We start from the raw sequence: 13,136 nt of genomic DNA on the forward strand, positions 1-13,136 counted from the left end.
TTTATTAAAAACATTATTTATTAACATATCCATATCTATATCTATATGTAAGTCTATATCTATATATCATCCTCATCCATATCCATACATATTTATACCCGTACATGCACACATACATATCCATACATACATATATACACATATATACACATACATACATACATACATGTGAACATACATATACACACATAAACATCCATGAGAATAACAATAACATATTATTATGGTTAGTCAAACATAATGGTAAGCTGCGCATAATCGCTTCTATACACGGCTCGCCCCTGCAATGAACTTCCTCATCACCGAGGTAACCCTCCTACTACATGCGCATAAATGTCACCTGCACTCCGCCGTACATGTAGGCCTTGTTGCCGGCAGCGAGGCAGGCAGAGAAGGACGAGCGGGCGGGCTGCGGCCTGGCGAGGCCCCCCTTGAGGGGCTCCCAGCGAAAGGAGACTGCGGAGGGCTCGGCCCCGGCCTTGGGCGGGACAGGCGAGAGCCTGAACAGGTCGCCGTGGGTCACCCCTTTGTCGGCCTTGCCGTCGCGGATCCTGCTGTAACCTCCGTACACTATCAACTGGAATAGAGATCAATTTGAAAACATCAGTATTTTTGTTATATTTTAAGTATTAACTTTGTGGTCAAACATTTTACTATGGTCCTTAAAATACAGCTCGATTAGAATGACAGCTGCCAAACTAATGTCAATAGTGATGGGAAATTACTGATCACTGATCCAATCGATTTTATTAGTTTTTTCATGCAAACATGAAACTCTGTTTCCAAAAATTGATATAAAAACGCAAAAACAAGCCTATTATAGTGTGTTTAAGACAATTATTCACAAAAAATAAGACATTTACACTGTTTTCATAAACAACATTGAATAAATTATTTTTTTATTCGATCAATTTGTCCCATCTCTTTCCAACGTTTTTGCAAAATGATGTAACCTTGTAAGAACATCGTTAATAATTAGGTTTATTTTAGTTTTAAAGCTGTTTTTATGTATTCATGTTGATTTATATGTCAAGCATTGTATTGAAAAAATAAATTAACATACCACATACAAATGATTTTGCTGTGTCAATATAAATCACTCCTTAGACATTACTACAAAGTTATGTCGTCACTTTTGCTGACAACTGTCATTCTAATCAAGCTATATTTTAAGGACTATAAATGTCATTAAATATTTGTATACAACCACTTACTGACTTTTCTATGTCTACCGGTTTCGAGACGTACCTGTCTCTTTTACAACTATCTAAATAAATACATTACATTACAAGTGCGACCTAATTACATTATTAAGAATACAAAAAGTAGAGAAAATTTTCCAACTAATAAAAAACGCCTCAGGTTCGAAGACGTTATACACCATCAGGGCGGGTATTCTCTAATTTACATTCTGATTACTAGCTAGCAACGCATTCTCAACCCTCGCGAGAGCGTTTAGAATTGCGGCGCAGGCGAAGACAGGATTACGACAGCGACAAACTCACCGAATCGGGAGCGGGGGCATCAGCAGGCAGCCGCTCCTGGCGCAGGGGCCCGTGTTGGTGGGCTGGATGCGCGTCCACACGCGGGCGTCCGTGTCGAACACGTGCACGTCGCCCGAGTATTTGTACACGCGCCCGTTGTCGTGGTAGCCCCCGAACACGACGAGGGAGCGACGCAGGGCGCACATGCGGTGGCCGGAGCGAGGGGAGGGGGCGCCCGGCCTGTCCACCTGGAACAAATTAGTACAAACAAATTAGCTCAAAACACCAAACTTCCGAGTTTTCGAATCGAAAAAATATAGATTTTCAAACATAGGGAGAATGACAAATGCTACGCAATGTATAAAGTGATTACTTAAGCTAGATAATTAAGGTTATAAGCCCTGTAAGTGCCTGCACATTAGAGTGGGCCGATGAATGAAGTTTTTTATTTTTTTAGACATCAATGGGAAAGGGGTCAAAAAGTTGCTTTTTGGATCACATTGAACGTAAAAATTATTTAAAAAAATATTCCATACTACTTTTGGCCCTCAATCGAGGTTTGAAGTTTATCACTGTCTGAACATTTTGTTAATCGTCTCTATATTGATAAAATTATTTTTTGTTAGTAAAGATACAACTTAATCACATTACAAATTCGAACACGTTTTAAAACTACCGAAACGCAAAAAGGTTACACTCCGCGGACCTGATTCCGTTGAGCGCCTGGCTAATATTGACAAAAACGATGGCTCATTAAAACAATGTTACCCATTTATTACAAACAAAGTGCAAGCCACTCCCTTAGATGCTTATTTAATAAGGTTTAATGCACATTATAACATTTAATTGGACCTTATTTTCTAACTTAAATACGAAATGACAGCCGGTTTACCGCAAAAAAATCGACTTTTACGAAAACTTCAATCTCTGGTTGAGTGCCAAAAGTAGTATTGAATATATTTTTTTATGTTTTTTTGCATTACGAGTAATCCAAAAGGCAACTTTTTAGACGACTTTCATTTCAAAATTCAGAAAAAAATATATATCGGCCCACTCTACTGCGCATCCATACCATATTACCTTCTCAAAAAAGTTTTACATTTCTGTTATATTACTTTAAATGTTAACACCTACTTTTTCCCATTTCTTGTCAGCAAGATTGAAGACCCAGAGATCTTTGTAGTGGTAGAACTGCATTTCTGAAGGGCTGGTAAACTCTCCGCCGAAGATCCAAAGTTCCCCTCTATATGAAAAGAATTTAAAAAACATTTATTTAAATTAAAGATTTACTTGGGTCAATTTATTGCCGGATTCGTCACTCTTGCATCATCAGCAGACCAACACACACAGAAATATTTAACAGTATATGAATACTGATGTTAAAGGTAAAAAACTAACCTGTTAGAGGGCAGAGCCACAGCTTGGTGGGCGCTCCTGGGGGGCGGGGCTGACGGGGCCTTGATCACGCGCCACTCTCCCTTCTGAATGTTGTACACGTACAATCCGTTGTAGACGTACGTCTGCAAAAGCACATTGAATTTACAAAACACTTCTTGCTAACAGCAGAGAGGAACTGCAACTCTTGGTAACAAAAGTCTAAGACTTAAGCGAGGGAAGCGATTTGCTGATGAATGTCGATAAATCGAATGTGATGGTTTTTGAAAGAAATGAAAGTATGACTAAATGTGAAATCAATGTGAATGGGTTATACTAAAACAGCTAGAGGAATTTGGTTATCTGGGAAGTATGTTTACTAGGGATGGAGTGCCGGGAACAGAGTGAACGACGCACTTAAATCCACCTTGGAAAATAAATGTTTGCCGCAAGACGCAAAATTAGCAGTTCAAAAGTGAGTTCCGGTGCCGACCCTGATGTATGGGAGCGAAGTATGGACTTGGAAAAACAGGGATGAAAGTAGGGTGAATGCTGTAGAAATGTGATTTCTCAGGCGAATGTGTGGTAAAACTATGTGCGATAGATGCACAAATGTCGAGATCCGTACATTAACAAGGCGGAGGGTAAGCATTATCGCCAAATCAAGAAAGGAGCTCTGCGTCGGTTTGGACATGTAGAGCGAATGGACAGCGAGAAATATTTACAATGCAAATGTTGATGGATGCAGATATAGAGGAAGACCGAGAAAGACATGGCATGACCAAATCCAAGAAATATTTGACGATGGACATGTCAAAAGTTGGAATAATCGGCGCGCGTGCATGAGAAGATGTATGAATATAGAGGAAGCGAGATCTATTGATCTGTTGAATAACAAATTTAATATCTGAAGAGAAATGAAGGATTGCATGACATTACAAGGGTCGATAAATAAATTAATTAAAAAGAGGTACTAAGTTGGTTAATAATCTGCGTGTGCTAAGTCTATATGTAAAGACATAGTGATTTGTCATTCTATTCTCTGTACCTACCCCTACGGGAAAACGGGGTGATGGTTTGTTTATATTTGTTGAGGGATGTTACCTTTTTTCCGTCATGATGCTCTCCCCCAAAAAGAATGAGTTCAGCGGTGTTGGTGGGGTGCGGCACGAGGCTGGCACTGACTCTAGCGGAGGGGGGCTCTATGACCTTTTCAATCACGGCTTGTCTCTTGGCTTCCTCCTTCTCTATTCCCGCAACTATTGACTCGATATCTTCCTGAAAGCAAAATATATATTCAATTCGGTGCCGAATAAATCGGCGTTTATTGTAAAGCGTAGTATTATTATGATCTGTTTGCAAAACAGTAGAGAAGGTAAAAAAATATACAAATAAGCAAAATTAAAGTAAAATCAAGTAAAAATTAAGCATAAGCAAACATATTGGGTACTGTCCATTCTCACTAGGTATAGTAAATACCTGTTCTGAGGTAAACAGCAGTTTTTTAAAGTATAAAATAGAGCACATTTTTTTTAGAGGTGTCTTAAGATAATTAATACAAAATTAAATAATAAGGTTCGGGAAAAATTCATTTTGTATTTTTCGCTTTATTCTAATGCTTTATAAAAAATGTTACAATTATCCGATCTAAGTCAAATATGTGCCGTTCTGTTCGATAACTTAATGCCGACGAGAATCCAACTTCATAATGCCCCTCTCGTAGAAGCCCTAGTCCCTAGTGGCAAAAAACTCGGACAAACAATTTTCACAGGCCTCTATGAGGTCAAATATGTACCCCCAAGCGCGTTGGCCATAGACAGGAACAGGTGGTAGTCACTCGGCGCCAGGTCCGGACTATAGGGTGGACGCATAAGAACTTCCCATCCGAGCTCCCGGAGCTACTAGCGCGTCATCAAAGATGTGTGCGGCCTGGCGTTGTCCTGATGAAAAATGATTCCTCTCCTATTCACCAATGCTGGCCGCTTCTGTTCGATCGCCAGCTTAAAACGGTCGAGTTGTTCACAGTAGAGGACGGAATTTAGCGTTTGGTCATAGGGGAGCAGCTCATAGTAGAGTATTCCCCGCTAATCCCACCAAACACACAGCAACACCTTCCTGGCCGTCGTCGTCAGTCCTGGCTTAGCCACGGTCTGGGCCACTTCGTTGGCTTTCGACCACGATCTCTGTCGCTTGGCATTGTCGTAAGTGACCCACTTTTCATCACCAGTCACCATGCGCTTCAGAAATGGGTCGATTTAGTTGCGATTCGCAGATGGAAATTCGGTCCATGAGGTTTTATTGCGTCAGCTCGTTTGGCACCCAAACATTGAGCTATTTATTTAATCCAGCCTTCTGCTAATGGTTCAAAACGGTTTTATGATCGATATTCAGCTCCTAGGCGATTCTACGACTGCTAACATGACGGTCTATCTTGATATTTTTCATGATTTTATTGACATTTTCAATGACACGCCTGCCAAAGAGTGGTGCATCATTCACCTCCACTACACCAGAATGAAATCGCTCGAACCACTGTTGTGCAGCACGAACCGAAAGAGTATGCCCAATATTCATCGCAATTTTTTTTGGTTTTGACGCGTTTGTCCTTCCGGGTACTTAAATATGGCGAATTTCTTCCTTTGAGACCTCCAGACTCGACGCACGGTAGTTCACGACTGAACCGACCAAGCGCAATACTGTCAAAGAAGCGTTTGTAGTATACACTCACACCTTTACAACGTCGTATCGTATGATCTGTTGTGACCGATAATGAACGAGATATACTTAGTTGAAAACAAAAGGGCGCAAAATACGAAATTACTTTTTCCCCCAACCTTACATATAAAAATATGATAAGTCTTGCAAAAATTATGGAACTAAAACAAAAACACAAAGTATATATATATATACAGAAAAAAATACTCATATATTACTTTAACAATGTTATGAGTATGTCCAAATGTTTGCAGACAGGCTGGATTGCCTCCCTATGGAGTTATTTAGATGAAAATTATCGATTGATTGGTTGTGCATTTTGTAAAACTCCATATTTAAACTTATAAAATAAGAAATTGTCACGAATTTTTTTGTTTTTATATTTGTAAAAATAAAATAAAGTGTTCAGTAGAATCAAATCAGTGTTTGATTTCTTATATTATAAGTTTAGATGTAAATTTGTTGCAACAGAGCGGAAAAAACATTTTTGAGAAGGGAATACGGAAGTCTAGGCTGCAACATTTGGACATACTAAAATAAAAACATTGTTTTGCTTGCCAAAGTCAATGTGATATGACGTGATGACACTTGCGTCCCCCGCTGGCCATTCCCTTTCCTTTGGGGACGACTTTTTGGCTCGGATTTGTATTGAGTGTTATCTCTATAATTATATATGACTTCGGCTGATATCATCAAGTTTTGGTAGAAGGCTTTAAAAAACGAAAAAGACATGAGAATGCCCCTTTAAACTGTATTTGTGTATCGAACAAAGAACACGCCGTATATAATTTCGACGCCTTGATCAAAAACACGTGTACTTCATACAATACATGTTTCGAAAATCAAAACAAACACGTGACCAAGTAAACATTCAACTTACTTCGCCGATGTTGGCTATTTCCTTTTTTCTTTTTGCTTCTAATTTCTTTTCAGTTTTAGCCGCAGTCTTCACGGCACCGCTAACCTTCTTTTTATCCTTACTTTTGCCCATTTTTTTTCTGAAAACACACAACAATAAAACATCAAAATAATAACCTAACATTTCGAAATCATTTTTAATTCACGGCATTCAGTTAACCGCCAAGTATTTATTACGTTTAAATTATTTATGATGAAATAAAGCAATTAATAAGACTCTCGATCATATTTGTTTTAAACATTAAGTCAAACAAAACATGTGCAGCACCGGCAACTAAGAAAGATCATTATGAAAAAATGATATTAAACGTGAAATCTTATGTTTATGTGATTGATTCAGTACGTATTTTGAAAATATCGTAACAAAACATACCAAAAATTATATCGGACACAACACGAAGAATATTTCATTTCATAATAAAAAACATAAGAAATTACAAATAACTAACCTCAAATCGGGATTCAGACATTCAGAATTCAGAGCACGGATCAGTGTTGGGATGCCGAAAAAGTAAAACTTCCCAGTTTAAAAATAAAATTCCCCGGATTCGAAAAACTCGGCCAAAACAAAAAAACGTATTATTTTTTTCTGTTTTTTGTACCGTTTTATAATATCGAACAACGAAATGTCAATTCTTTATTTTACGTAATTTGGCGTTTAATCATCAGTGTCGCTAAAATATTGATAAAAAATCAAAAATCCCCACCTTATATACGGTGGAAGTTTTTTCTGCTCTTGCGAGGGGATTCAGAATAGCACCCAAAGGACTTATATAGGAAAGCCGGTCGCAGGAATAACTACTTGATATGCACATTAGCAAGACGCAATTCGGTTTTCGCAGTGGTTTTGGCACAGGGGAGGCCCTTTTTTCCAATCAAATGCTGACCCAAAAATGTTGACCAGCAAAGAAATGTCTGTAGGCGTGTGTTTTATCGACTATAAGTGCGGGCGCACGCTAAGCCACTGGTGGCGGCAACTAGACGCGACCACAAGCTGCGGACGAGTTTTTCCCTAGATTTTGTATAGCATCGGCGCAAACCGAGCTTTCAAGAGCCGCGTTCGATCCGCGAGCTGCGAGAGTCGCCCGCGCTCGCTACTAGTGGCCACGTTTTGTCGCTCGCATCGTGCGCACACTTGGGTGGCCTGTGGAGTAGCCGGCTTTTCCCCGCCCGCGTCCCACCAACACACACACGTCATCCACGCTCATTCTAAAATAGCTAAAAAACTTATCTGGATGACATTTTAATTATTCAAAAAACAGTTGGTGTTGTCCTTATTCTGTGCGAAAAGTTGATGAATCCGATAATGACGATGAATTTTACGTCGATGCTTTTGGATTCGATGACGTTTTCTACGTCGTACAAACAAACAAACAAACCATCACGCCGTTTCCCCGTAGGGAGAAGGATAGAACGCCATATCATTCTATCTTTGCATACAGACCTCGCTTTCTCTACATTCATACATCCTCTCATGCAGGCACGCCGATTATTCCTACTTTTGACATGTTCATCTTCAATTATTTGATGGACTTTATCATGCCATGTCTTTCTCGGTCTTCCTCATTTTCTGCATCCATCAACATTCGCATCGTAGATCCTTTTAGCCGTTCTTTCGTTGTTCATTCGCTCTACATGTCCGAACCAACGCAGCACCCCTTTCGTAATTCTGTCGATAATGCATATCTCAGCCTTACAAAGTTCACGGATCTCGATAATAATCAACAATAGCGAAATCAAGAGTGTTTCCATTACACGAACGCGTTCGACTCTTGCCAGGCACTAAGCCACTAACAGCTGCGATTGGTGGCCGCGTCTAGTGGCTTGACTGAGCCACTAGTGGTCGAGTTTAGTGGCCGCCACCAGTGGCTCAATGTGCGTCATCCCTAAGATGGCACTCAATGACTCAATAGCGAATAGACACAAGTTGTTAGAACCTTAACAAAATTGAGTTGGATGGGAACGATGTAAGGATAATCTTTAGCCTTTATTCGAATCAAACTGCACACGTCCGTATAAATAATATTAAAACTAACAACATAGGTACAGTAAAAGGTTAAGGACACTTGTTATTGGCAGTATGTTTAGAATAAAATATTTTGTACCAATAAAAACATTAAGACTTATTTATCTATCATTAGCGGAATCAACTATTAGGTATGGTATTACCAGTAGGTGCCTTTCTTTTTAAACCAACATTTAAAAAAATCAATATTTACAAAACTCGGCTCTTAAATTAATTAACAGATCAGCTAGAATTGACAAGAAAGAGGTACCCGAACTTTTTAAAAAGTGAGAGTGCCTGTCCGTAAATACTATTCTATGGCTCAAATTTGTGACTACAGATCGATTTGATAGCAACTATCAGAAAAGGTATATACATTCACATAATACAAGGCTAGCACAACGTGAAAGCTTGTCAGTACCGAGGTTTGTAAACAAGTATGGCCAAAGAACACTTCATTGTATAATGACTAAAAATTTCAATAAGATTCCTAAGCAGATCTTAAAAGAAAATGTTGACGAAACTTTTAAGAAAAAAATAATTAAATGGCTTATATGTAACAAGGCTTTATACTGATTATTATTTTATGTTAACAGTCATCTATTCATTTTTTTTTTGTAAATTTTGTGCAAAAAATATATATGCTTTTAGTTCTTAATAATGTTTATATTACTTTTTAAATTTATAAAATTTCTCTAATGTTTTTCTTAAAAGGAAAAATAAGAAACCTGCTGACAAGCCGGTTTCGCGGTTTAGTGGGTTTTATTATTTTTCCTTTTATATTTTTTCTGTTCATGTTTACCTTCTTAAATAAAAAAATACGTTTTATGAAAAGTGTAAGGTAGGGTTGCGTATACTTTCACCGATGTTTTTTAACTTATGCTCCAAATTCGTATTTAGAGAGGCTTTGCAAAATGTTTACATAGGAATTAAAATAAGTGGTAAAGTGGTAAACAATATAAGCGACTACCATTATAGCTGATACTGCTTATCTTCTACAGCAATTTGTCGACAATGTAAATAATTCAGGGAATGAATCCAGAATCAAAATGAACGCTCTAAAGGCCAAAGCTATGGTGGCCAACAAACGGAGAAGCACTAACATCCGTCTCTCTATAGATGGCAGTGGTGTAGGATTGGGTTGCTGAGGTTTGGAGCTCCTACCCCGGTTAGAGATCAACAGAAGACACGAGGTTGTTGTTTAATGCGTATTTATTACACAGCGAATAAATAATGAATTGAATTATGTCGCGCGAATGTTACGGTGAAGAGGTGTTGAACTGGCAGCACTGGGACTCACTGATTGACTGGGCGTCACCACGCCCTGTGGTTTCTTTACAGGCTACGTTCGTTTGTTCGTGTCTTTATGGCGTAAATGTACTGCAGGACGTCGCTCTTATGTATCGCAAAATATAATGTATTGTATTCGATATAAAATGATGACTCGCTTCATCGGTCGTCGTACTATATTTCAGGTGAAATTATTTAGCATGTGTGTGTGTAATCGATCAATAGACTATGAACTCCACAGTGGTATAGAACAGGTTACCCGTTTTAAAGATTTTGGGTGCTGATTAAATGATGAGTGGAATCCGGATTCGGACATAAAGACCAGCGGTGCTTTTCTGAATCGTAACTATTTTATAAGTAAATACGCGATATGAATGGTTTTTCTACTGCCGCGAGAGCGTTTGGAATACCAGCCCAGGGGTGGTATTATGGATCTACTCTACCCCCTAGAGAGTGATGAATTCGTATATATATTTATTTATTTTTAAGGCGACGACCCTTTGCTTCATATAATGGCCACACTGATGATTAAACGTCAAATAATGTGTAAAACTGCCTCAAAAGCGGTAATAAAACTAATACGGTTTTGTCAATTCAACCTAATTAGGTGTTTTGGGTAATGCTTAAGGTCGCAATAATGTCCTGAGTGAAAATCATAATATTTTGAGTTTGTCCAATTTTTTCCAGACAAGTACTAGATTCAACTCCCTGGGGAGGTGTTAGTTTTCAAGAAGTTATATTTTACCGTACGAAGCAGATAGACTTGGCATATGACAGTACGCTTCGAAATGAAGGCGTCAAATCCAATAGTATAGAGCAGTAACTCATCATACGCCTATAAAATTTATTGGGGAATATGTTTTTTTTTTGCACCACAACAGGCTAGGAGGCCCAATTACAGTGGTGAATTACATCACAGAACACCCAGGCTTGAGAAAAATCACATTTTATTTTTTTGTGTTCTCACCGGGAATCAAACCCGGAACCTTCCGTGCGTGAGTCAAGCGTCTTGACCACTACACCACGGAGGCCGCCAATATTAACATACTCGTATTACAACAGAGAATAAGGGCAGACTGGTGAATGTTACACAGTGTGTAAAATGGCCACTTAAACCAGCCAATGACAGGTCATAAGCCCTGTAGATGCCTAAATTACCTTCTCTAAAAACACGAAACAGATCACGTTTAAAGGCATCATGGAGCCAAGATCGGTTACATAAAGCTTTTAAACTAGTGTATGAAAAAAAACCGATCAGAGAAGCAGCTCGAACTATTGACGTACTATTTTCAACGCTTCAAGAAAGACTGAAGATCAAGAACTGGAATAGCTCACAGCTGGGAAGACATCCAGATTTCGCAAGAGAACAAGAAGATGAAATGGATTCCCAGGTTAAGTTCCTAGCGAAAATATTGTATGGCTGCACTTCGCTTCAGATTACAAAAATCGGCGTATGAATATGCTCTAAAAAATAACATTACTGAGCATAATTTTAATGAAAAAGCAAGAATTCATGCTGATTGGTCCGGGAATGAGAGGGCTATATTTTTTTTATACTCTATTTTACCTCATGTGTATATTGTAAAAAAAATATATATTTAAAAAAAATAATTATATTAATACAGAAGCAAAACGATGGATACACGTCAATGGTAAATATAGTGTGTAAAAAAATCATTGCTTTAGTGCCGTAATCCAAGGGGAAAATACGGGACCACGTTTGTATGAAGAAAAGTAGGGCCATGTTTCTTTTACTGACATGTTTACTCGAATGACAAAGAAACTTGAATGAAAAGTCTAGTTATATTACATACCGACACGGGTTTTAAAATGTCATCTTCTAATACCCAAAATAAATGCTTATCACTTATCAGTTAGGGAAATCAGTGACAAGTTATAATTCTTAATTCTTATGATAATGTCACGTCATAATGTCGGGTAATTTATTTTAATTACTTTTAAAGTACCCGCCTTCTTAATATTCAATTGAACGTAGTTATGTAGAAAGCGGCGAGCCCACAATTTTTGAAAAATGATGTATTGGTGTGTTCAAAAAAAATTTTAAAAAATGGCGTTGCATAATAAATTGTATGCTTTTGCCAATGTCATGTTGAATTTTTTTATAAACAAACTGGTTTGCAGTACGCAACCAGGCACAACTGTCGGGTCTGCAAGCAACATAAACAGTAGCGGCGTTCGGGTAGGTCGCGGTTGGGCGACCGCCCAGGGCGCCAGATATAAAGGGGCGCTGCAGGCGCCTCATTTTATCCTCTTGCTCATCGAGAGAGTCCAACTTACTCGTAAATTTCCTAAATCTAGCGACAACCTCGTTATAATGGCCCATGATGAGCCTATAACTTTCTACAGCCTTTTGGACACTACCTTAATTTCACTCATTGAAAGATTTCAAAAGTTAAATGAGTACTCGAAATTTTGGTATTTTCTGTTAATTAAAAAAAGATTCCGGAAAAACCAGATCTTCTCAAACTCTGTGGTAATTTTCAATTGAAATTGACAGTAGATTCTAAATCCGATATAGATGTTTGTATGTTGTGTGATGAACTCATAAGTCTGAAATAATTTTTGCCTGATCAGAATGTGGTTAATCCTATCATTGTTTTGAATGTTATCAAATATCATTAAAAGAACTGTATGGATAGCGTTGCGAATATTGATCACTTTACCCGTAACGGTTGCTATGATATATATATATATATATATATATATATATATATATATATATATAACGAATTTGATGAAATGACATTTCAATTTTCGTATCCAGTTTATTTATTTATTTTTTTAGAAAAAATAAATATTTGCGTTCTTATGATTTACCCAAATATTAAATTTTGTTGGCCATTTTCAACGAGTTGTAAATAACTCACTATTAGAAAATGGAATCAAGTTGGGGTAGAGTGGGATTCGAACGACGGGCCTTTGGTCCGTGAGTCCGAGACACTAGCCACGGGACCACAACCTGATTATGATCATGTCCATTGATTTTAAAGAAATCTAAGTCTTATAATGAAAGAACCAATGTATTATGATACTGAAAATACAAATTAATGCTATACATTTTAGAAATCACATCAGAAAATGTATTCTTTAGACTCTTGTTGAACATTTGACGTTTGGATTGACATCCGTCTACCTCTGAGGTACAGATATTAAATGTCAAAATATTTACGTTTCGTGACGTATAATCCTGCTGCGCAATCACATATTTTAATTTCACCGCTGTAAATATGGAAAATATTCCAAAACGGCTATTTTTATTTAAGCTTTTCATGCACAACTTTAAATAGTAATTACAAAAAAATATGTCCCTACAAAAACGCGACATGCTT

At 37.9% G+C, this 13,136-nt stretch overlaps 1 protein-coding gene across 1 annotated transcript; it reads right to left on the reverse strand.

The window, feature by feature from the left end:
• Positions 1–265: 265 nt before the first annotated feature.
• LOC148272477 (kelch domain-containing protein 4-like) lies at positions 266–6,976 on the reverse strand. The gene is made up of 8 exons (XM_088239997.1): positions 6,941–6,976; positions 6,454–6,571; positions 3,963–4,136; positions 2,883–3,004; positions 2,619–2,727; positions 1,506–1,732; positions 1,409–1,442; positions 266–577 (listed from the first exon to the last, which is right to left on the reverse strand). The coding sequence occupies exons 2-8, from the start codon at positions 6,562–6,564 to the stop codon at positions 320–322; spliced, it is 1,035 nt and encodes a 344-aa protein (XP_088096123.1). The 5' UTR covers positions 6,565–6,571; positions 6,941–6,976; the 3' UTR covers positions 266–319.
• Between the last annotated feature and the right edge of the window lie 6,160 nt (positions 6,977–13,136).

This window comes from Micrasema longulum, unplaced genomic scaffold (genome assembly GCF_059751315.1).
Source record: "Micrasema longulum isolate JH-2025_06_02 unplaced genomic scaffold, ASM5975131v1 h1tg002325l, whole genome shotgun sequence".
NCBI lineage: Eukaryota > Metazoa > Arthropoda > Insecta > Trichoptera > Brachycentridae > Micrasema > Micrasema longulum.